Source organism: Mya arenaria, chromosome 12 (genome assembly GCF_026914265.1).
Source record: "Mya arenaria isolate MELC-2E11 chromosome 12, ASM2691426v1".
In the NCBI taxonomy this organism is placed as follows: Eukaryota; Metazoa; Mollusca; class Bivalvia; order Myida; family Myidae; genus Mya; species Mya arenaria.
The window spans coordinates 66,289,588-66,314,261 of NC_069133.1; the positions used below are offsets into that span (position 1 = coordinate 66,289,588).

A 24,674-nucleotide genomic window follows, 5' to 3' on the forward strand; every position below is an offset into this window, starting at 1 on the left:
ATTGTGTCTGTAGAAATCTGGTCCGTCCTAGATTTTCCGCTTTCGAAAGTGACATATGTCTACAAAGCAACACAAACAGAAGATTTAAGGATATGACGTTTCAAATTATCAATAATTATGCGAAAAACTAAACTTGAATTAATATCAGAAACTCTTATCTCACTTCTTGCTGTGAAACCCTTCTCAGTTTGATGCAATCATTTTAAAAAAAGCTTTAATGGTTCATTATAAATATTTCTCCCTCTTTAACTGTGCAAACTAAAATACCAGGTTGATTGATAAAGCATCCGTTTAACATCAGAACCATCCTAGCCACTTACAAACTGAAGAGGGCACTTATTATGCATTGTCGGATCCACTTGTAAAACGGAATGAACGGTGTGAAAACCGTGGTTGCCGACAATACTTATTATGAAGCTGTACAATTACAGGTTAAACTAATTACAGCCTAAATTATTTCTATTGATATTAAAAACTACCGAAATTTCAAAATGAAATTAGAAAAACCTATAAAATAAACGTTTCCATGAAGATTTATTTATTTTGAGGTATGCTCTTGTTGCCAATGCAAATAAATGATTGCTGTAAAGTTGGCATTTGGCAAGCGTCGGGAGTATATCGGTTCCAAAATTAACCTTCGACAGTTACCAAACAATGCATATTAAATACTAATAAACAGTTCAATACCGCTTTGACTCCATGAAAACTTTCAGAATTCGGTTCGTACGTCGACCTTAAACTATATATTAGTTATATGTATCTGTAATGATGACATTTATTGGCACAAACTTTACGAGACACTCCTGTTTCATAGCGTGCAACCATGAAAACGCATGCTTGTTTAGTATAAAAATGAGTCGAAATCTGTCCAGGAAAGTCTAGGTAATCTTTTAGGTAAAGGTACCATTATTTATGATTTTCAACATTCATTTTATCAACATTTTCCACACAGACGGTCATGAAAACATTCACATTTTTCAACACCTTACCAATGTAACGTTACTAAGCTAAGATTTTTCAATATATCTAACTAACAATAAAAGTGTCATGTCATGTTAAAAATAGCTATATTTTGTATAATTCTCAAAATCAACACATGAATATAATTATTTATATAATTATTAACAGCCAATATGACATAACCGATCGTGTAATTTGTTCCTCAAAAACAATAGAAATCACAAAGCAAATTACACTGTAAATTATATTAGAGATTACAGCGGGAAATTTGGATTAACATTACGTGTAACAATGGAACCTACAAAGGGAGGTGAATCACTGTCAAAATAACAATAGGAATAACATTGAGAATGGTTATATTTTGTGAAGGTTATATCTGCTTTAACTTTAATGTCTTCATGTGTATTTTAATGTCTTTCAAACCGCCATAAGCGACAGTGTCACAAGATCTAAACTTCGTTGAACTATGACTAGAATCCCATAACCTTCAATGTGAGAACAAGGAAAATGCGACTTTAAAACGGGCATACAACCTAAAATAATGTTGGGTTTCACCAAACTAATATAATGATCCCATAACATGTCGTAATTTCAACCTGTTTCATGTACTTTAAACATTTTGTGAAGGATGCTTTTGTAGTGTATGTGTGTTTTTGTTTAGACCAAGTCTGTTAATTGGTGATTAATTTGTTAATTGATTATTTGGTTATCGAACAAAATTGCGTATTGCCAATATTTTAAAGACGATATTGCCCAGATTGATTGAAAGACGATACGGCCCAGAGATTTTAAGACGACATGGAACAGACTGAAAGACATTAAAACATCAGTTATTCGTAAAGGAAAAACCGCTGACAAATTATTTTATAGATTGATTTTCATATGAAAGGTACGTAGATACACGGGATATACACGTTTTACAAAACAAATGCAAAGACTCTCACAACCTTCATTTTTCCACATAAATCACATCTTTTAAAAAAATAATATCAGAAATTATGTTGCATAGTTATTACACATACTATGTACGTGTTAATTTATATGAACACTATTAATTCCAATTGCTGATTTACATGAAATAGTTTAAATTGATATGCTATGTTTTCTCAGAAAGAAACATTTGTATATGTATGTATGTATCACGTTTTCTTCGCACAAGGCCACATTTTAAATATGGTGCCTTTTGTTGAACGCCCTCTATTTATTTTCAAAAGCTCATGTAACTGAGTAAAATTTATTTTAAATATTTTCTTGTTAATACAACCACGTTTATTTATGGCTTACAACTTTAATCTGATAAGAGTGATATAAGAAACTTACCGTGGAGAAATAAACGCTATTTAAGGTCACACAAAGGTTATAAATACAAACAACAGCAGAGCGGCTTGCTCATTTCTAGAAGTTCTTTGGAAATGTGGGCATACATTTAAGACTGAATGGGAATAACATTGGGAATGGCGATATTCTATAAATGTTATAAGTGCTTAAACTTAATCATTTATCTTGTCTTTATGTGTATATTAATGTTTTTCAAACCGTCATAAGGGACAGGGTCACAACATCTCATCTTCGTTGCAACAAGGTAAGCATCAAATAACTCTCATTGGGATAACAGGGAAAATTGGTGTGACTTCACATCGGGCATACAACATTATAACTATGTTAGGATCCATCAGGCTTATAGAAAGATCCCATAACGCCTCGTTATTACAACCAATGTGTTCTTAAAGTATATTGCGTAGGAATTTATTGTAGTGAATGTATGTTTTTTCTTGACATTGATTGTTTTGGCACATTTCGGGGAATTGGTGATTCAAATGTAAATAAATTATTCGGTATATGGACAAAACGGTATACGCACATCGTCAATATAATTTAGAATTAATTGTGGAAATTGCATTGCAAACTAAGGTTGGAATTGGGGTAGAGAATTACAGTTGGAATTACAATGGAAATTACATTGAAAATGGTAATATGTGTTAACTTAATCATCAATGTTCTTGTCTTCCTCTGTATTTTAATGCTTTTCATACCATTATTAGATACAGGGTCACAGGGTCAATAACGTACTTTAAAAACGGGGAAATTGTGTGACTTCACACCGGGCATACAAAGTTACAATGTTTGAATCCATCAAGCTAACAGAAAGATCCCATAGCACGTCATTTTCTTCATAAATCACATCTTATAAAAAATGCATCGCAGTGATTAGGTTGCATATATATTGCAAATACTGTGTTGATGCTAAATAATATGCTAAATAATATTAACACCAATAATACTTAATGTAATTGACTGAATTTTCGGTGAGCTCATCAAATAAATTGTATTTTAGAACATTATAATCGTTGTAGTAGTGGTAGGAGTAGGAGGAGTAGAAGTAGTAGTAGTAGTAGTGGGAGGAGGAGGAGGAGGATTTGTGTCTTCTAGTCTGACGGTCTAGGTCATGTCGTCTGAAATGCATCGGCGATGGGCAAAGATACTCAAACATTCAAAAATGGTATACACGAAGGTACTGTGACTACTCGGGCAGAGTACCGGTTCTCGTATAGAAACGAATACAGGTATAAGGCGTTTGGTTGTTATATATCGTATCGAGCGTTCGCGTATCGGTCAAAATATCGATGAAATAAAAACTTAAAAAAAATATTTTCTTCTTTTATTTTATATCATTTTCATCCATGCGCGCTGCCATATTTGTTTTCCGAAACAGTGTCCGGTAACGACGCCATCTAGTAGCACGGTACTACTGGCGGGTTTGGTCACCCAACAGGTGCGTGTATATAAATGAAAGTTTAATTGGGTAATGTTTCAGAGCACAATAAACAAATAAATAACCGATATAGACTAGCCAAAACTGGAGTTATAGTACAACAGTTAGAACTTAGGCTCCGTGGTAATTCAGCAAACATAATGATCAGATAATTAACTAGAGCGACTCACTTGCATGGTAAATTAGTGTGTGAATGTTCCGCAGAGAGGATTTTACAGAACATTTCGTGACGTATACACTTCTAAGTGTTATTGTCTTTCATTTAAATTGCTTTCAAGTTCATAAGAATGCAACAAAATTGAAATCCATATGAAAGTACTAAATAAATGCCTGCGATAGATCAAATGGCATTTTATGGCAGTGAATTGTATGTAACGTCCATGACGAGTCTCGTCATTGACGCCGCCGCTGATCAAACAGTTAAATTAATAATACGTCAATTGTCAAAGAAGCGTAATATTCAGTGTTGGAGTTGCTTTAATCCCAACAAATATTGCAAATAAAGAGTGAAAATATAAAACATGAATATCAAACACTTGGGATTCGGACTTAAATGGCCATGCAGTAACCAAATATAACGATAAACTTCAATAGGAAAACATTGTGTGACGTCAGTTTTTCCGTATTTATATGCATTTTCAGAGAGCAATGTAGAAATTTCAATTCATTCAGACAAAATATTGTGATGACGTATTTCCTGACAATAATTGTGAAATATGTATTTTCTTCTGCTCAGTATGTTCTTGAAATGGTATTTCTGTATGAAAATACCACAGAGCTCAACGAAACATGGGTTTTTTACGTTTTGTTTAGATATTTTGAAACCATTTGACTCCCGTACACAAGAATGCTGATAATATTGATATGATAATGCCATAATCTCGGGCATGACCGAAACCTCTAAATACTTGTAATACGAGTCCTCGATCGTATTCAAATTAATTCCCAATGTACGAAATTCCAGTCACAAGTGATTTATATTCCTAGCTTGGTGACACAACGTCGTCCGTACGATAATGGGAGATAAAACCAAAACAAACATTCACTTTGATGCCAAGTGGTTATTTCGCAACTGGGTTGGTTCCTGTTGTAAGTTGAGTACTGAACGAATGGAACGAGGGCATATCAGTTAAAAGTGGCATGCCCTCGCAACTAACAAGGGTCCCTCCTTGTGTGCATTCATCCGTGGTCCAGAAGTAAGACACTGTTTATTTCTGTGTTTGATAGTGTATTATCAAAGTGCTCTTATCTAGTAGAAACTTGTGAAAACATGGATATAACCAGGTCGCTACTTTAATGCTTATTGATGATACAGGGATGCTATATGGCTCAGTAGAACACTAGTTGTATGCACTTATTGATATGCATAAATCAATAGTTGTTGTCATTTATTGTGTTGTTGTTTTATTATTTGTGTATTTAACGGATATGAAAAAAATATATTCAAGATAAGGGTTTTATAATAGGATGTGGATGTTTAATGGATGATGCGAAACAGCTGCTTAGAAATTTTGAGTATGCTATAGTTTCACGGAGGCTTCTTATAACCATGTAATAGAGTCATCAAAATTTACTTGAATGTTCTACATACGTTTACATGTCAAACGAATCGAATATGTCTTCGCGTAAACGTTATGGATATTTAATCAGCTGATGCTAAGGTATATCCAGTCTTTACACTAATTACTAAGATATTTTTTTTCTGGATATTACACATATAACTAATAGTTTGTAAAACGAGCAGTCCCTTGTTATTGACGGTGGTAGTTTTGTACTTAAGGCTTAATTGATGCACGCATCAATACGACACGACTGGCCTTGATTTTTTAACAGAAAATAAAACGTTATAATTAATTTATAATTATAGTTGAGAGGCGGTGACGTGGGGTTTCTTTGAAACTGAATCTACCTTTAACCAAGTCTGTGTTAGCATTGAATGCTAATAGAAACATTCTAAGTATTGTATTGATTGCTGTCAACATCATGGTTTTTAGTAATTTGTCGTGAAGGATACCTCTTTCCCTGATGTAACACCTCTGACCAAAGCAGAATACAGATTTAAATTCTGAAATGGGAGAAACTTCATAATATTGGCAATATAAATGACGTCACTGCATTGACTGAAATTAATGAATAATGAATGAATCTCCGGAAGGTCAATGTAGCACTGTGAAACACTATACAACGCATCTACATTAACGACATACACATCGTGCATAGTGCTTTCAGATAATATGACAACTAAACGCATAGCAATACTAAAACAGTTGCTTTTAATGCATTGGTTCAATAAAGAAAGTGAATATTGGACCACATCTGGGCTCTTATTAATGAGTTACTAAAACAAACCTATATTTTCTGAGTGATCACAAAGCGGTGAGATATAGACTAGAGTTACAGAATTATTGAATAAGTAGATTTTGTCATAAAACAATACTTAAAAACAACATTTGTTAAGTGAAAAGCTGAGTGTATTTCTTCTTTGTGTTTAAATACAACTAGACTAAGTACGGTCATCGGTTGGAGCCCAAGGCGTATTTGTAGAAACAGGTGAACTGGTACAATATGAAATCGAAGTTGAAATTATATGAGATAAAACAAGACTAAGTCGACCAAAGCTGACACACTAGTCAATGAATTATACTACCCTATTAAGGTATAAAAGCAGAGGATTTATCTAGAATAGGATCTTCTCTGTTTAGTTACTTCGTAGTCGTATTATACTTTCTGACAAGAATACTTCGGAATAGCGGTGTTTCGGATTAACAATTTTCCGAAATGACAGTGTTCGCGAATTATAGATGACGTGAAATACTAAGTCGTGAAAATTGCAATGTCGGTTACACGTTACCAATACGATCAACTCGGTTTGAGTAATCTTTCGTATACAAAAATATTTGTTGATTTAGTGTTTTATAACTGACAAATAATTCGTTATTATACTACTTTATTGAAACAACGTAAAACATTTTAAACAAAATGACAGCACATATATGCATTCGAAACATAGCATAGTTTATAAAGAGCAAATTTAATTTTAAATAGCATTGAAATCACATTTTGTAACCCAGTATCGTTCGGTCTATTTTTTAAAGCATGATGTGATGTATCGTATGTTTGTAACATACGCATGCTCAATGTCATGTTTTAACCAGCGCTAATTGTGCTCCATTGTCACCTCAAGCCGATGCCCGAGTGCATTCGCAGTATGGTGTGAAAAACTATGCCTTTTTCTGTAGCTTTTTGCATATATATTGATCGAGTTCGAAATAAGAATTGATAAATAGGTGTGAAATACCAAATCGGAACCGTAGTTTTTACTTCGGAATAGCGATTTCGGATAAAAGACCAAAAATTTAGTCAATAAAGAAGGAGTAAAATCGGGACCGACAAAAAATCGAAATAGCGATAATTTCAGTTAAAAGGTATTCGGAATAGCGGTGTTCAACTGTACAACAAAAATAGTGTACAATTGTTACAAAAACTTTATTATGGTAAATAGTAAATGTTTGTTAGTTTGGTTTTGCCCTTTCATCATTTAAAATCTGGTTTTGCATATCTAATAAGTACACAAGAATGCTGATAATAAGAATATGAAAATTGGTCAACCATGTGGGACAGCGTTGTCGTCAGTATCGTCAACAAAAAGGTCCCATTACAAAACGATAATCGTCAGTAGGCAGAGCCTAACCATAAACTAGTGTGGCGTATATTACGTCTGTTATTGAACGTAGTCCCAGACAACAAAATTCAGAACACTTACTTAACGCACAACCTTGTGATTGAAAATAAGTATAAAGTAAAAATAAGTAAGTAAATTTGCAATGACTCGAGTAGTACATGCAGTAACTATTACATATTTTTGTGAAACTATGCCAAGATATAATATGACTATCTATTGTCAGTATGCTAAAAAATAATCTGCACCGTCATTTTGATCATTTCTTAAGTTTGAACATACTGAAATTAGATGGTTCGTAAGTCACTGTATGAGAAATATTTAGTATGATATATAATCAATATAATTAATATTTTTTCCCAATTCTTCCTCCGCTTTATTTGAGCAAATTAAAATTCCAGGTTGATTAATATAACATACGTTTAACATATGAACCTACCTAGCCACTTATAAACTGAAGAGGACACGTTTAATGCATTATCGGATACCCCCGGTACTATTATAATGGAATTAACGGAATGAAGACTGAGGATGCCGACGACACTTATTATGAAGTTATCCCATTCGAAGGCAAAATTTTATAGAGCCCATTTTTTTATTGATAATTGAAATTAACGAAATTTCAAAACGACATAAGAAAACTAACACAAAAAACTTTCCGTGAAAAATTATTTATTTCGAGGTATGTTTTTGTTGCCTATGTAAATGTATGGTTGTTGTATAATTGGTATTTGGCATGCGTCGGGAGTATATTTTTTTCCAAAATGAACCTTTAACAGTTACCACACAATGCGTATTAAATACTATTAATCAGTGCAATATCGCCTTGGCTCTGTGAGGACTTTTAGAATTATGGTCGTATGCCTATTTTCAACTGAATGCACTTGATCAAGTATACTTGGACTGGTCTTAATTATCAAGTTACATGTACCTGTAATGATGATATTAATTGGCACCAACTTTACGAGCCTCCCCTTTTTCATATTTTCAAAATGTAAAATGCATGCTGTTTAGAATTAACAAGTACTGCAATCTGGTCAGGGAAGTCTAGGTCAACTTCAAAATAGGGATATCATTAATAATCAATTTCAGCATTTATATAATCAACATTTTCCTCACAGATAGTCATAAAAACATTCACGTTATAGAACACCGTGCCACTGTAACGATATTAAGCTAAGCTTATTCAATGTATTTAACTAACGAAAAGAGTGTAATATCATTTTAAAAATAGCCATACTTTATATTAATTTCAATTTCGCTATTGTTCAGTTATCTTCAATCTGGGCCGTATATATGTCGCTTAATCTGAGTTGTATCGTCCTACGCCTACGAGTAGTAGCGTTTTCAAATCTAAGCCGTTAAGTCTGCTTATCGGGGCTGTATGTTTCATCAACATTGACCAAATGGTCCGCTAGCCAACCCTGCCCGTTTTTACAACAACCTTTATGTAGTTTTCATATAAATATTGGCTGCATTGTCCATAAACCAGGTAAGTATTTTCTGTTAACCTTGGCCTTATAGTAAGACGAGCATGATCGTATCGTTCGTTCGTATCAAGTGTATCGGCGATGGGAAAAGCTACATGCTCTTTTTTATTATTCAGTCAAACATTCTCAAAAAATAATGTAAACGATGGTATTGTAATAATTCAAGTATGTGCATTCGGTACTGTTCCAACAAACACTAAACAAATGAATAACAGAAAAAGGACTAGCCGATCAATATAATTAAATATAATTACAGCAAAACAGTAAGAATTCAAGCTCCGTGTTAATTTAGCATTCTTGGTTTTTAGGCAAAGAAAAGGTTTAGTCAATTTTCTGGAGCAAATCTGGTATGAGTAAAATAGTGCGAGAATTATCTGCGGAGAGGATTTTACAGAACATTTCCTGAAGAATACATTTCATTGATTGTGCATCATTAAATTATATTCATAGTACGAAGATCGCAACATCATCGGAATAGTAGAACAATTATGCTACTTATAGACCAAGTGACATTTTATTGCCGTTAATTGTATTTAATTGTATTTTACGTCGAAACTAGTGACGACATTGACGACGCCGCTGATCAAATAGATAATAAATACTACGTTCAATTGGCATAGAAGTGCAATGTAGTGAAGTTTTGAAGTTGGTTTTATCCCTAGAAAATTGACAATAAAGGAGACGGTATAAACATTGAATAGTCAAAACTTGGGATTCGGATATAAATGACCATGTAATGACCAGATAGTTTAATATGCCAATGAACCTCAATACGGAAACATTGTGTGACGTCAGTAAGTTCTGTGTAAATGCAGAGAGTAATGATAATATTCCATCCATTCAGACAAAATATTATTATGACATATTTCCTGACAATGATTGTAAAAAGGGATTTTATTCCGGTCATTAACCTTAAGAATGTTCTAGAAATAATTTCACTGTACGAACATACGGCAGGGCTCAATGAAACATGTGTTACACCTTTTGTTTAGACATTTCGAGCCAATTGGACTATGTTTTGCAGTTTATATGTCATTTATGATAATGCCCTTATCTCGGGCCCAACAGAAACATGCAAACATTTTAGCTCCGATCTTTTGGTCGTATTCAAATGAAATAACACGTACAGAATCACAGAGACTTCCTAGCATTGTAGTAAAATGTCTTTCGTACGATTATGAGATAAAGCGAAAAACTGCATAGTTGCAAACAAAAAACATTAAAGGACGTTGGTGCCAACTTGCTTCTTCGCAACTGGTCTATTTACTGATGTTAGTTGTGTACACTAGGCATGTGGGTCAACAAACCAGTAAAAAATGACATGCTCTTGCCGCTTACATGTGTTCATCACCTAAACCGGCGAATCCGTGGTCTAGTGGTAAAACACTTAACTGTTTTTCTCATGTCCGCTAATGTATTATCCAAGAACTCTAGTAGAATCTTGTGAAAACATGGATACTATCGGGTAGCTACGGTCATGCTAATTGATAATACATGGATGCTATATGGCTCATTAGAAAACAAGTTGTATGAACTAAGCATTCAGCAATAGTGTTATTATCCTTTAGGCCACATAGAGCTGTGTATGGTTTTTATATGATTTGTGCGTTTAACGGATATTTATTATTTACAATTGTATTTAGGATTAGGGTTTTAAGTTAGACCTTTGGATGCTTAATGCATGATGGATGTATTAGATTTCCCAGAAGACCGCTTTCCAATATGAGTAAAAAAAGTACTTGACAGCGGAAATGTAATGATGTCCTTAGAAGAGATGAATATGTAGTACGTTTAATTTCTCACGTATAAGAATATTGCAATAAATTGAAAAATGAACACCTCCACACATTCCATTGTCATTCAAGTGTATGAAAGAAGCAGAGCATAACCAAGGCACGGGATACCTGATATTGGAGGCATGTCGATCGGTATCTTGATGTATATGAACATTTCTCCAAGGTTTTCTTCAATCTAAATTAAAGAGACCTAAAGGGCTTCCTACTGTAGTTTAAAAATAGTAGATAAAGGGATTGGCTGGTCATACTATTGAGTTATTTTGCAGACGACTTACCGCATATCATTTTTATATTATATGTAGTATTATGAACATATTATGAACTCAACATATAAAACATAGTTCAAGCTTTCTTCAATAACCCCTTGGGTGCCAGCAAAACTAATATACAAAATGATTCCGCAAAATATGATGCTGTCATGGCGATAATATCATCAATGCAAATTAATAATGCATATTCTGCTATGAGCAAACCACACCGATATCGCGCTAAGGGAATAAATTAATTTGGCGACAGGTTAAGTAGAATAAGAGTTTGATTAGTGAATAAGCCGGACACAGGAGTGTTTTCTCCGATTCAACACCCCCCCCCCCAACACACACACACACACACACACACACACACACGGACACGCACGCGCACGCACACACACACACACACACGAAACAACACCACATTCTGGTGTCACATCTTGCTTACGGGAGAAATAAATGTTGTTATAACTTGTCGTTTTTCACGTATTGTTTCAAAATAAAGCATACTATAAAACAGTTTCAACTTAATTAACAAGCTTACGAAGAAGATATTTTCTTGATGTAAAATTATTCACAGTTCATTTGCAAATACGTTTATATACCTTCACTACTTTTACTGAAGCCATAATGATTAAGCCGTAGATGAGAAAGCTCGTTTCAATCTGGGATTGTTTTACACAGATGAGAAATGTAAGAGGCTTCATTGACAAGTCTATCTGATTTGTTTCTCTTACTTGGCTTCAGCGAAGAACTAATGACAAGCATATTAATATTCGGTGCGAAAGTATTTATTTCTTCGGGACTTCCCAGGGTAGCGCAGTGACTAGGAAAATACGGCTGAGCATGCCAACACTGTTCAACGATCTCGACGGAACCAGCATGAGTAATGCAGATAAGCATCGGATGGCAAACACGTGTTTTTGAAGAAAGGATAAACATTACACTATTTTGCTTTTACAATCAACTGGATATATATTAATTTGGTAAAACAATATTTTGTTTGTTTCCGTTATATCACAAAATCGTTTAGCTGGTATCGCGATAACACTTAGTCGTTCAGGCGTGTGCCAGTAAAATAGTCTTATAAGAAAAAACTGATCATACCTGCTGTGCTAGAAGCCTTAGTATTGATTTTAATAGTGTTCTGTTATTCTGCCTCAATATTGCTAAGTAATCTGAGATCCTAACTTGGCGTGTCTAATTACCGGCGTAAAGTATCATCCTACGATGCATTATCGAGTATTTTTAACGTGTTGAAGTTTTGAGATTTCAAAGTTATACAAAGTATAAATTCCAAACCATTCGGAGATAATATGTGTGAAAGGTATAGATACAAGTGGTAAGTGTAGAATTAATTATATTAACCTATCGCTGAACAACATCTTTATTATGAAAAAGAGCTGGTGGTTTGTGACAAAACGGATTATCATCAAAAGCATAATTTTCAAAAGTTGTATCAGCAATGTTATTTATCTAAAACAATATTTTACTCATATATTTTTGTAAGCTAATTGACAAATTTTACTTTCGGCTCTTTTGCACATTCTTCATGATTGCTCTCATATAAGCGATAAACTTGTTCAATTCTATTCAAAGTTGCAGTTCGCTTTAATGTACGAAAAAACATTCTTACATGCATTAAACCCTCACTCGTTATTTTTTACACTAGTTCCGTTTTATCACAACAAGTGCATGGTCCGTTTTAGCTCGTCCAGTTTGTATTTATACCCTCATTCATCCTAGTAATGCTTAATTGTTTCAATGCACAGGTGATATGGGTTTAAATTAATTTCAATAATGTGTGTGATGTAAGTTACGGTGGTGTTGACTTGTATTTTGATGTTGAGGCCTCTAACGCCAAATGTTTGCCTTTCCGTCATTCTCATGATATATTAAGAATATTCAAAATCAAAACCAATACTTTGTAATGTTCTGTAATAGTTTTACAATTCGTAATTAAATGCAGGTTTAAATGCCAACCAAAGCGTTTACGCCTAGACGAAGTTTAAATTTGCCAACGGAATAAGTGATTAAATTTCTTTTTATTAAGCTTGCCGTAAAATCTTTTTCGGTAATTAAGGTTGCATTTACTTCATTGCATTCATTACGTAGAAAAAAACGTAGTTGCTTTTCCTGCGGGAATGTCTGCTACATGAAACACATGAGTTTTGTTTTATCTTTAAACTGTCAAGTTTTTATGCATAGCCCTGTTTTGGCAGGATTCGAACTGTTCTTGGCAAATGTATGTATGAGAATAGACATGGAAGTGATGGTATTTCTCGAAACTTACTCTTTAGTTCTTGCCAATTAGAGGCAGACGATACCATTGCTGTTATAAGTAATTAAAATATACTAACACTAATTATGCCGTTATGAGTCAGACAATATTTGTTCCACGAAAATATAAGTAGTGACGTACTTTCGTGCACGTCCGTCTTATTGTTATGAAGTTCGGACAAGGTCGTAATCTGGACTTAATTGGTTAATTAGGTACCATACCAAGCGCTTACTAACATCATTGTTTTTTTCAGTATTCAATTCGTCTTTGTAACTACAAATAAGCTGAAATGTGTTTATGGGTCCAAGTGTTGTTGACATGATCAAATGCTCCGTAATTAGAAATGTTTCTTCAAGTGTAGATCCCCTAACATGTCCGATTCTATGAAATCTGGCGATGTAAATACGTAATCAACGTAATCTTGTCCTGAGGATTTAGAGAACATCATTTTTTTGTCAAGTAATGAGAACATAAAAATAAGGAGAGTTCTAGCATTATTTGTAGTTGAACGAACTTTAGGTAAAGCAGACCTATGTACTTGCCAAAGTGTCCCTCTGGATTGGGATTTTCTTGTGCCGTTTGAGTTTATTTGTGTTTTGTTTTAACCTATTTATATTTATTGCTTTCCACAACAAATTGAAAAAGGCAATTAGGTAAATTGAAGGGAAAACATGTTGACACTAATATGGCCAGACATTTTATGGCATTAAAACGCTCTAAACATTTCAAAGGTACTTTAAAACCAATGGTGAACATTCTTGGCGGTTTCCAGCCTGTTTCCATGATACACATCACCATGCAGCCATCACTCGCTCATTAAGTATGGCTCATGTTATTTACACTCATAGTTCGTGTCTAGTTACATGATCGGAAGAAATATCTTATCTAATAGATAGTATATCAAAGAAAGTTGTGTTTATGAACTATCTTTGATATACCATCTTGAGGTTTTCTACATCCTTTCATTTCAGTTTTTTAATATATTTTTTCTCATATAAATAAGATTATCGGATTTTATATTTCATATTTATATCAAAACATTAGAAATCAATGGAAAGTTACGACCTTTAATGTACGTGGGCTGATCATTTGTTTCTATATTACATAGCTTTTAAAAAGAATGAAAATCATTCAAATCAAAATGCACAATGTCAATGAATTTCCGGTGAAATTAAATTCGATAACATTTTAAACTCATACAAAATATTACGGTTGCATTATTCTTTCATGATTGTATTATCAAGAATTGATTCTGTTATTAATTCAAAAGACTAGACCATTATCTGGTGCGTGCCTGTTGATTGATGGTTTAACTTGGTTGTTCATTTTACATAAATGTTTCATAACAATAAACAAGGTGCAGGGAAAATATTAGAGTGGATTAAAACTGAACATTTTCTCTATTGATTAGGTGTTAATGCTTCAATTCAAATTACACATAAATATTTTCAGAGGACACTCGTCTCCTGTACAAACCGGAAAAGTCGATGGACGCGGACGACGACCATTTGTCGGCATCAGTGGCCGGAAGTACGGACACATTGGCCACTGACGTCACCATTTCCTCGGAAAAGCTGACCCAGCCCGAGGGATGCCTTGGAAAGACTAGAAGAGTTGCCCAGGCCGTGTACAAGGCGGCGCGGTCCCTGGTTGGGCTTATCATCATTCTTATAGCATACACTGCGCTCGGCGCCGCCATATTTATGGCCGTGGAATCATATCATGAACAAAAATACAAATCCAACATTACGGATATTAGAAAGAATCTAATTACTCAATTACTGCAGTCAGTGAATCAGGTCCAAGACGTGAACAAGTTCAGGGCGGACACAAACAAGCTCTTAGTGGACTATGAATCGGCGATCCGGGAGGCGATTAAGAATGATGTGACCACGGACTCCACAGTAGAGGTGTGGACGTATTGGGGCAGCCTTTTCTTCGTATGGACTGTCTACACCACTATAGGTAATAAGTGTTCAGGTTATTTTATATAAAAATAATTCTCGCGCCTTGTACTGTCTTAAATCTTAGCATTTCGATACAAAGAACAAAATGATAGATAATACATTATTCCAATTCAATATTAGTTCTTTAATAAGAGACAGCATGTAATTGGATTTTTTAACGATAATTATATAAGGCAAATCCTTACAAACTGACATTCTTATTAGGACTTCAGGTTAAAGCAAATTACTTCTAAAAAAGTATAAAAAAAACATATTACTATATCAAACAAGCTATCTAACAATTATATTTGATACAATTGTAAGTTTTAGGGTTTTACTCATTCCATTTGTCAAAACATAACGATTATGCATAAAGTGCACCCACAGTTCACAATGCAATAGTGTCGCCTGTCATAAGAAGCTTTGTTGATCTGAATAGGATGCTTTTTTACAAATAAAGCCCGTTTTAATGTATTTAATGCTTGTTTTTTGCAGTAACATGGTAAAATATTAATACATTTTTTATCAACTATTTCAAACATAAACCACTTCCTTTTATAATAGGCCTTTGGTTTATTACTAACCCGTTTGGACATTTAGGGATTAGAAGAATCCCGTTTTGAACGTCTATTATTCTAGACTAGTACAGGACCCGCTAGTCAACTAGATTGTGGTGACGTCACGTTCCAAGTGTACAAGAAAATGTAATGAACATGTTTGCATCATTTATTTACTATCAAGCACTCAATAATTGCTAAACTAGTCATCTGAGTAATTACTGGATGCAACATAATAAAATATATAAAAAAAGTATACAGAATGCGAAAGACATAAACTTTTTCAAACACCAGAACACGTTCAAAATGTGCTTATTCTATGTGCAGTAGAAATCCAAACTTACCAGTTTACAGATACAAAACTAAGATATATCAAAGCGATATAGTTTCTACTTAGAAATATTTGATGCCGTTTTCTTATCTCGTTATGATATGAGATGCAAAACACCAGCTCTATATACAATAATGTAATTAGTCCTTTTGATTGTACATGTAGTGTATTCAAAGATGTATTTGATTGGGAAATAATATGTATACTTTCTCAGACAAGGCCGCATGTTTTTGTTTTCAGTTAGAAAAATATTTTTTTCTCGATTTTTTTGTTTTTTTCGTTACTTATGCATATTCGGATATTTAAGGGAGAAATAACTACCTTTTTTAGATTAACAAAATAATTTCCTTTATTTTAATAAATGTTTTTTTTATCTTGTTCATATAGTGCTAGCGATTGCTTTTAGCTTTAGTTTTAAATTGAAATCATCTCCCTCCCTCTTTCCTACAAATGAATGCCTGAAAAAATGAACAATTTGAAAGGCTTTAGTTTTGTTATATTTCGTCAGCTTATGGTTGCTTTTTTAATATACTGTGCCATATGCACAGCAAACATTGTCAATGACAACATTTAATAACTCACGTGTGGTATACGGGATTAGCATTTTAATTTATCCACACGCTTTACAGTCTACCTATTCGGTACAGTTCCAATATGAGACTTATGTATATACGAAAACATAGAAAACACCCTCACACATGATACAAATAATACCGTAGGCTTTCCGCTCATGTATAGAAGTTTAGCTACTCGGGAATTGTAATATCTACTTATTAATAACATTTCTTACTCTTTTCTTTTGATATTGTTTCTAACAAATTTATCATATTATAGAAACGTGGCATGAACAGGTTTGTTACAGATGGAAGCACAAGCAATAAACCGAGAACGTTTTCAAATGCTCAAGGCATATCAGAACCAGTGCATATCCAAGTAATATCTACACTGTTTTCCTGCAAAATGTGCAAGCATTGAGCGAGATTACAAGTTAGACCGTGTTTTGAAACATAATTCTGTTTCTCTCGTCGAGTTTTATGTATTAAAACGATATCAACAAAAACAATGCAAAACTTTCAGTTAGGCCTAAACAAATAGCTTGTATGTTTCTTGTTACCCGACCGACTGTAATTATTTAACCATGGTCTAAATTTTAGATTTAATGATCTCTGGGCGGTTATAACGATATTTTAGTCGTCTTCACACTCATCCTATGTTAAATGGGAACGTTTCATTTTTTAGACCTTTGTATTGACTTTTAAAGAAATATATTTTACAGTACTACTGTGAGATTGTTTGAACTGCTCTTTAGTCATTTGTGATATTATTGTTGAACGAGGCGTAATCATGTTTAAATGTTTTAGCATATTTTTAGCACTTTTATGTATTTTATCATCGGATATATATATATTTGGAGAAAAAAAGAATATAATTATAATTCAGACGAGTCAATTCTTCTGCACACCTTTCGTTGTTCAAAAATGTGTCTACCTCAAACTAAAGCTTATTATTTCTTGGCGTTTGGTTTATTGATGTATGTATTTAAGATAAGAATCCCTAATAAATAGCAGCGACCGTCAGTTGCTTTATGATGAAATATTAACTTTATAACAATGTAAAACTGTTAACATATTTTACATGAATTGATTTATTTAACGAGTTCATGAAATTAGTTTGCAAACGAGCATTTGGCATGATTGCAAACACATTTCAAGGAATTGTGTATTATACGATGACGAGTGTCTTTTTATCACATGATTTTTGTCTGGTAATAACTATTAAAAAAACCTACAGTTTCAGCTGCGCCTATGACGAGAAGAAAAATACCGCAAACTTAAAAGCAATGTTATTTTACGCGTAACATGCATTTCAGAAATGTAGTACCTTGAAGAATTTAACACAAAATATATATCCGATCTTTTTAAATCTATTTAACAGTATAATGATAATTTTATGTCATTTTCAGAGAAAATGATAATAAAATACGCTCTTATAATTCACCTTTCCTGACTACAAATTGTAAAAAAAAAATATTGACGGAGTAACCCAAATTCCCCATGCAAACTGTTTATGCCATACACTTTCGCTTCTGAGGGAGGGGCGCAACCTTTGGCATGCGTCCCTCCCTCAGAACCGAAAGGTACGTCTTACGTCAATTCCTGTATCCGCTTCGATTTTAAATACTGGAGGTCTTTAAAATATACTTCGAGAAATAAAGAAGAACTACCTTTTTTCTAATATATCGATCATGAACAATAGAAACAATCGTATGAATAAATTGCTGGAATAGTTCCATGAGTATTTTTAGATGAATGGTCTTTAGGGCGTTTCTTAGTTAGATTGAAAATAATTATTAGAATATAAATTATTTTTAGACGGACACATTAGTGTTACCTCAGTTGAATACCATTTGAAATGTGTTCAACATATGAAACAGAGAAAAGTGGACTAAAGTAAAACGTGCTAATGAACACAAATATTATTTTGAATAACAATGCATTTAAAAATTCCGAAACACTCATGAACATGCGCAAATGTTTTCCTTTTATAATGTGCCATTTGCAGACCAATCATCGTGCTACGGACACGTCTACCCGGTGTGTTAGTTCGCATGATGGTGGGTGGGGGTAGGGTTACATTAACGTGTTTAAAAGGTTTATGTTATTGATACTGATCACATTGTTACATTTTCGGCTTGCAGAAACTTCAATTTAGCTTCTATAGGGCGAGTGTTGGTGCGTGTCGCTTCTATCGGGCGAGCGTGTGTGCGTGTCGCATCAACCGGGCGAGGGTGTGTGCGTGTCGCTTCTTCCGGGCGAGTGTCGGTGCGTGTCGCATCTATCGAGCGAGCGTCGGTGCGTGTAGCTTCTACCGGGCGAGTGTCGGTGCGTGTCGCTTCTATCGAGCGAGTGTCGGTGCGTGTCGCTTCTACCGGGCGAGTGTCGGTGCGTGTCGCTTCTACCGGGCGAGCGTGTGTGCGTATCGCTTATGCCGGGCATTGTATGCCCTTAGAGCAGTAAATATGTACACTGTTTAGGTTATCATTTTGTTTAAAATAACAATGTTTTCTGTCTTCCAGGTTACGGGAACATCTATCCCGTAACGGGTATCGGGCGTGTGTTAACGATCGTGTATGCGAGTGTGGGGATCCCCCTGGCACTCTTACTGCTGGCGGAACTGGGGAAAGTGTTCACCCGCGGTCTTAAATACCTGTGGGCGTTCGTTAGGAGGTACTACTACACCGGCTACTTCCGGAAGGTCCGATCAACGCTGCAGAATAAATATCAGGTAGCACTGTTTGTCTTCTACTGATAGTGTTTTTTTATTAAAACGCTCAACGCATTGAATTAATTGTACGCTATGTCTAGAGGACCGTTTAGACTGTGTATATGCTACTAGTGTTTGTATAACATTATTTTTTTTTTATTTAAAACACTTATTTTCAACTACTTGTGACAATCAGGTTACGAAGGCTGACTTTAAGAAGACGAGAAGCTCCAGCGCACCTGCTCTCGTAGAACAGGCGCACGTTGAAGCAATAGAGACGGATAGCCTGAAGGCAAAGAGCCTCCAAAGTCTTGACGACGAGGAGGCCGCGGCAGGGCAGCGCAGTCGCAGTAGTTCCAAGGTGGTGTATGGGTACGAGGTGGACGATGAGTTTAACCTTCCAATCAGTATTGCGATTGGTATCTTGTTTGTTTACATCATGCTGGGAGCGACCATGTACACGATATGGGAGGACTGGACATTTATAGAGTCATTCTATTTTGTATTTGTGTCGCTTTCAACCATTGGCTTCGGTGATGTTTTACCTGCACATCAGAAGTTTTTTATTATCTCATCCATATACATGTTTGTCGGGTTGTCATTGGTTTCTATGTGTATCAATGTCGCGATTGAGTTTTTCAACAGTATGTCCAAAAGGGCTAAGCAGAAAATGGGCGAGGCAAAAAAAAAGATAGGTGATAAAGTAAACCAGGTAAGCAAAAATGCGCGGGAAAAAGTATCAGGTATGAAAAACAATATCAAAGATGAAACAAGCAGGTTAAGGCAGAAGACAGATGCACGTCTCACTAACCTAAGAACAAACATTACTGATGAAACTTCCAAGTTCAAACATAAGACTGACAAAGCGTTTACTGGTATTAAAACTAACATATCAAACGAAACAACCAGATTTAAAAAGCGAGCAGATGAGAAATTCAGAAAAAGAGGGTCAACTCCGGACGGCGGTAGCCCAGCAAATATTTCCAGAGAAAAAGTAGCAACTGTAGACATTCCCGAAGACATACCTGCCGCCGACGACACATATAATTCAATTGGTGACGTCCAGTCAACCACCAGTGAAAATACAATATCACCAAAACATCGGAAGGAGTGTAAGAAAAGGGCCCCAACACCGCCTACATCACCTACAAAATCCTCAACAAGGTCCCCTACAAAATCGCCGACGCAAACATTTGCCTCACTCGGAGCGTTCAGAATTTCGGTGAAGAAAGACACCAAATAGATATCTGAAATGCCTGGGTGCACTAGTTTGTGTTTAGATGCCAATTTAACCAAGATAATTTAACTGCTGTCTATATGTAATGTTGATAATCAAGAATTAAAGCGATACAGATTTGCATTTGTTTTAATATAATTAAATTATATGAGTTGTATGTTGTATATTTTGTCAAATTGATCAATGACATATATACGTAAAATGTATAATAGAATCATTAAGGTAATTTGAAATGCATTTACCATAAATAATTTGACCAGGAATGTCGCAGACCCACGGCGCAATTATTTGGTAAATACGTACGAATTATTCTTTTACTATCTTAGTGTATGGTATTATATTTTGTCTAATGTTCCAGCATCTGTTAAAATCGACCGATTCACCCGATTAAAATCAATAGCGGCACACTGTTGATTTACGAAAATTACAACATGTCATACTCGAAAGAAACTGTCATCGCAATGGACAAATATAATTTCAAACACCAAATAAAGCAAATTAATAACTATCGGTTTATTGTTTTAAAGTGTTTTATTTTTAAACAACATGCGAAAAGCGGGACATTTGGTTATAATGTTCTAAGGGCTAATGACTGTGATTGTGTTTACTTTGTTTAAGTGACGTGTGTATTCCACCATGCATCCATATCTTGCTCAAACCTGCCATAATTGTATATAGTATCCAATGTGTGTTTCATTAACATACAAGTCAGCTCTTTGTTTTGTTTAAGTTTATGATTTTACGTACTTGACCTTTTACGCGATGCCATTTCAGTTTGTTAATTGCGCTGTTTGCATAATTTCTAAAACTGTTTAAACTCATCAATTTTACTGTTTAAAATTATGGATCCTGTGTAGATGTAAATGAATAAATCTTCATATAAGTCGTATATACGTTCAAGAATTTTCAATCAAGGGGTACGGTATATTCCTTGGTTATCTGACTTATTCTTATTCGCTATGTAATGTACGAAACCTTTATTTATTATTTACGAAATATTGGACATGTTTATTTTATTGTGATAACAACGATTCGAATAAGCACCAGGCAATAAACTATATGAACCATTTTAACAGCTCCTCACATAATTGTACATACAAATATTTTTTTAAACGCCTGTCTTGTCGGCTCACCTACTTTAAAAGTGGTCAACGGCTGTAACCATGACGTCGGCTCACTAACATGGAATATTTGTCAAAGGCTGTAGTATGACGTCCGGTCACTCACTCACATTTGTACTCTAATGTACTCTAAATATATTTTAGTACGATAGCCATTCACACATCTATTATAAATTCGGGTTATGGCAGAAAGGTCTATGAAAAAATAGACGACTTTTCCAAATCATGTAGATCGACAAAGTACTCGCTACGAAATGAATGTTTATGTTCACCGTCAAATTTGCACATCATGATATGGAGTAAATAGGGCAGATCCTCTATTGTTATTGTCCCACTACTCGTGTGGGATTTAAAGGCGGGAAGGTCCAGTGGCAAAACGAATATTTATGCAAAAGGCTACAGAAACAAGCTCAGTAGCAAAACGTCTAAACATAGACCCGGTTTAGTGCCACTGGCAAACGCCAAAGACATAGAACACAAAATCACAAACAAGAAACATAGAAGAACAGCACAAAAAACTCCACAAACAGCACAGTGCAAACATACTATATATATATATATAAAATAGGTATGTTTATCAAGAATTGTCAGGTACCGCCTTGGAACGTTCAGTAAAATGTAAATTTACTGGGGGTTTAAACCAGTTTACGTGAACAAACCTCACTCTTATCCCAACAATCCTTAATAAAGATAAAACGCAAAAGGTAAATCTTATCAAAGTAGATAAGACTTGGTAAACAAAGACTTGGGAAAATCAAATAGTCATATTGAGTTAAAGGGAGACCAGCAATTACCATTTGGCAGTCTACTCACGCATTTTTTAGAATGCAGACTTTAAAAATTATTTAATAATATTTGCTACACAGAAATTGGATAGGCCATGAAGGGGGTCATGAAGGGGTTTCAGTATGCAAATAAAAAGAAGCACGTTATTAGCATCAGAGCCAAAACAGATAACTGTGAATAATGAGGCTATGTAATTGCTGTATATCGTGCAAAATAAGGTTGAAATGGTTAATTAATAGATTTCGTTTGTTCCGTAAAGCTATGTTGGAGAAGGTTTTATTGCAACATATTTTGCTAGACGTTTCTTCAATTGATGTATTTGTTAACATGCTGATGTTGTTCGCCTTCAAAGAAGATTTCTTGATGAGCTTTCTGTCTGATAATTATAATTCAAGTACTCTAATCTCGCAGATTCAAATTCACTTTTGACGTTCGTTTGGATGGATGGGCTTCATATCAATCGATCCATAGCAAGTACGGATTGCGTTCAACAAAGTTTGAATGTATCCATCGTTTGCGTTTAAAACGACCCAATTAGTTAAAATTTCAAAAATATATTTTTCATAAAAAAATTCGTGTCAGGTGTTATACCAAAACGTAAATGGTGCACGTCATTCAATGGTGTCCTTTCGGAATGGCGACATATGCCTGACGTAAAATTTAGTTTTTCGAAATGCGCAATAAATACTCTCATGTTAACATGTTTTTTTACTAAATATAAATGATATTATTATGAGCGTTTCAGTGTTACTTTTTGTAATTTCATTTTATTCAAATACCCTATAAAATCATAAAAGCATAAAATATATATGACCAAAGGCTCGAAATCGCACGATGCTGCTCATATAAGCACAATGTGCGCGCATCGGATGAGTTTACCTTAATCAAGAAAGGGAATGACGTCAAACGCGTGACGGTTCATGCAAGTCAGCAGACATACCATTTGAACCTCGATTACGCTACGTCACTCGCAATCATGGAAGAATGTTTCATAGTTTAATTATTCATAAGGGTGTCAGACAAATAGTGCATCATTATTGCTAATCTGTGAACATGCCTATCGGTGCAAAACATACTTATCATGTGAGTCTGATCCGTTCGATAGACCGCCTTGTATGAATCGATGAGACAATGAGCCAGCTGTATCTTTATATAATATAATCGATGTATAGCAAACATGTGTGAGGTGTTTTAGGAAGAATACAGGACTTCTCTCTCTTATAAAGTTTTTAGAACATGCATGGCGATAGGGAAGTCTATTCAATATAGATATACAATACAAATACAATAGACATTTTCGACGTACATTGGTAAAAAAGTCAATCCTGTTGTAATATTCTGACTCATGCCAGTCGACGAGTAATCTACTACCATCCTTCCGACTTCATTCGTTGTATTACTTTTTGTGTTTATTTAATGTAAACAACGCAAGCAGGTTTAAGTAGTTTTAACGCATTGTATTGCACGCAGACATTCATATGAACTTCCCGTCAGTTTAAGTGGTGTACTCAGATAAAACACTTTCACGTTGTACATGCAGCTGTGCTGTTTTTTAGCAAACATTTCGATTGTACTTTTAATATAATATAGTGTGTGAAATTCAGTGAAAGTTTAAACAAGGATCCGTTTAACTATGGCGACTGTTTCTACTGGTGACGGTGATGACCTCCTTGACGACAGCAGCAGGTTGGAGACAGAGGGTCAAGGTAAACGTCATGAACAGATATTTTTATTTCTTCTTTTGCTTTTGTCAGATACAGGTGTAAGAACCAAATTTAGAGAAAGTATTGCCTTGTTTTTATTTTCATTTTTGCATGCCAATATATGTTATCAGCCTGCATAAAAATGTGGTGTTTATCATAATTTTGAGTAGTCTTCGTATAACCATGCAATAAAAGAGCAGAAGCTGTTCACTTGCTCTACATGTCTAGATGTAAATGTTATGGATTTTTAATTAGCTGAGACCCATAATGCATTTGTACTCAGATTTGCAGCAATTTTGTCTTAAAGACTAGTCTCTTGAAACAGGTAGACAGATAGTCCTTCGTCACATAGGCAGTGCTGTATGTTGTGACTTGCATTCGATCATTAAACCATTAGAAAAATGTATAATTGTACGGCAATTCCTCTGCTTAAAATCATTCAATTGATAAAAAGTAGATGTTACTTTATGTTTTAACGAGGAAAGTTTTAATCCCAAAT

At 34.6% G+C, this 24,674-nt stretch overlaps 2 protein-coding genes across 4 annotated transcripts in view; both read left to right on the forward strand.

Annotated features, from left to right (window-relative positions):
- LOC128212297 (uncoordinated protein 58-like) overlaps window positions 1-20,684 on the forward strand; it is a 30,925-nt gene extending 10,241 nt beyond the window's left edge. Inside the window, exons 1-4 of one of the 3 annotated variants that reach the window (XM_052917682.1) lie at window positions 11,832-11,935; window positions 14,683-15,195; window positions 19,141-19,349; window positions 19,525-20,684. In XM_052917682.1, the coding sequence (XP_052773642.1) occupies window positions 14,718-15,195; window positions 19,141-19,349; window positions 19,525-20,571 (1,734 nt within the window). In that variant the 5' untranslated portion in view covers window positions 11,832-11,935; window positions 14,683-14,717 and the 3' untranslated portion in view covers window positions 20,572-20,684. Of the gene's footprint in view, window positions 1-11,831; window positions 11,936-12,166; window positions 12,292-14,682; window positions 15,196-19,140; window positions 19,350-19,524 lie in introns of those variants that run through there. The other 2 variants (XM_052917681.1, XM_052917680.1) reach the window with 2 other exon arrangements.
- A 3,260-nt stretch (window positions 20,685-23,944) lies between these two features.
- The window catches only part of LOC128210969 (uncoordinated protein 58-like), a 37,264-nt gene continuing 36,534 nt past the window's right edge, over window positions 23,945-24,674 (forward strand). Inside the window, exon 1 of the mRNA XM_052915322.1 lies at window positions 23,945-24,178. Within this exon, the coding sequence (XP_052771282.1) occupies window positions 24,106-24,178 (73 nt within the window). The 5' untranslated portion in view covers window positions 23,945-24,105. The remainder of the gene's footprint in view (window positions 24,179-24,674) is intronic.